General features: G+C 37.9%; 1 protein-coding gene across 1 annotated transcript in view; it reads right to left on the reverse strand.

Annotated features, from left to right (window-relative positions):
* Position 1: 1 nt before the first annotated feature.
* The window catches only part of LOC110425151 (GroES-like zinc-binding alcohol dehydrogenase family protein), a 1,274-nt gene continuing 349 nt past the window's right edge, over positions 2–926 (reverse strand). The window contains exons 2-3 of the mRNA XM_021439970.2: positions 443–630; positions 2–194 (exon numbers count right to left, since the gene is read on the reverse strand). Coding sequence (XP_021295645.2) covers positions 2–194; positions 443–630 — 381 coding nt within the window. The remainder of the gene's footprint in view (positions 195–442; positions 631–926) is intronic.

Raw genomic sequence — 926 nt, forward strand, 5'->3', positions numbered from 1 at the left:
GTCACAGATTAAACATGACCTTAATGGCATTGCCGCCACGTGCGCTGGTCTCAAAAGCTTCTTCCACCTCTTTCTGGGAAAACCCATACCTGTGGGTTATGAGGGTCTTCACATCAATCTTACCGCTCCTTAGAAACTCAAGGCACAAAGGCCAAGTGTTCTTATACCGGAAAATTCCAACAACATCAACTTCCCTGCATTTTATGAAAACCATCACCTTTGAGTGGTGAAAGAGCACAGTGCCGGACACAGCTGAAATCATAGGTTTAATATCTACCTAAATATTCTACAAATTGTTGCAACATTTGGTACAATTTTCTTTTGTGCCTATCAGCTTTCAACACTTTACCATGTCTAACTTCTAAAATTCTATTACTCATAAACCATTCGTATATAACCAAAAATTTTCACCATGAGTTAAATAAGTCAATAAAATAAGTACCTTGCAGCAGCTGGAGTGAGTGGCACATTCATCTCAGAATGGCCCATTCCCACAAGGCAAACCTTGCCACCAGCACGAGTGGCCCTCAGAGCAGTTGACATCGTTTTGTTGAAGCCTGCACAATCAAAGCTTACATCCACTCCTGCTCCCATCACTTTACATATTCTTTCAACTTCTTCAGGTACATCCTGTAATATAATAAAAGTAGAACACAAAAGTGACTCCAACTCTGACAATGGAGTAAAAGATACTCATGACATTATATATTTGACACCTTTAGTTGAGCAATGTCAAAATCACCAAAATCCTGATAAAAATGAATTCCTACTGATTGGTCATCATGAAAAAAAAAGCAATTCTTTAAGAGAGACCCTTTAACAAGCCTGTATAAAATGCCTGCTGGTGCCAACTTCAAACTGAAGTTCCAATATATATTGAATATCATAAAATTTGAATGAAATCATGACATTTGAAATAATGGTGA

Source organism: Theobroma umbraticum, unplaced genomic scaffold, assembly GCF_002168275.2.
Source record: "Theobroma umbraticum cultivar Fairchild unplaced genomic scaffold, ASM216827v3 scaffold_30.0, whole genome shotgun sequence".
NCBI classification, from domain to species: Eukaryota; Viridiplantae; Streptophyta; class Magnoliopsida; order Malvales; family Malvaceae; genus Theobroma; species Theobroma umbraticum.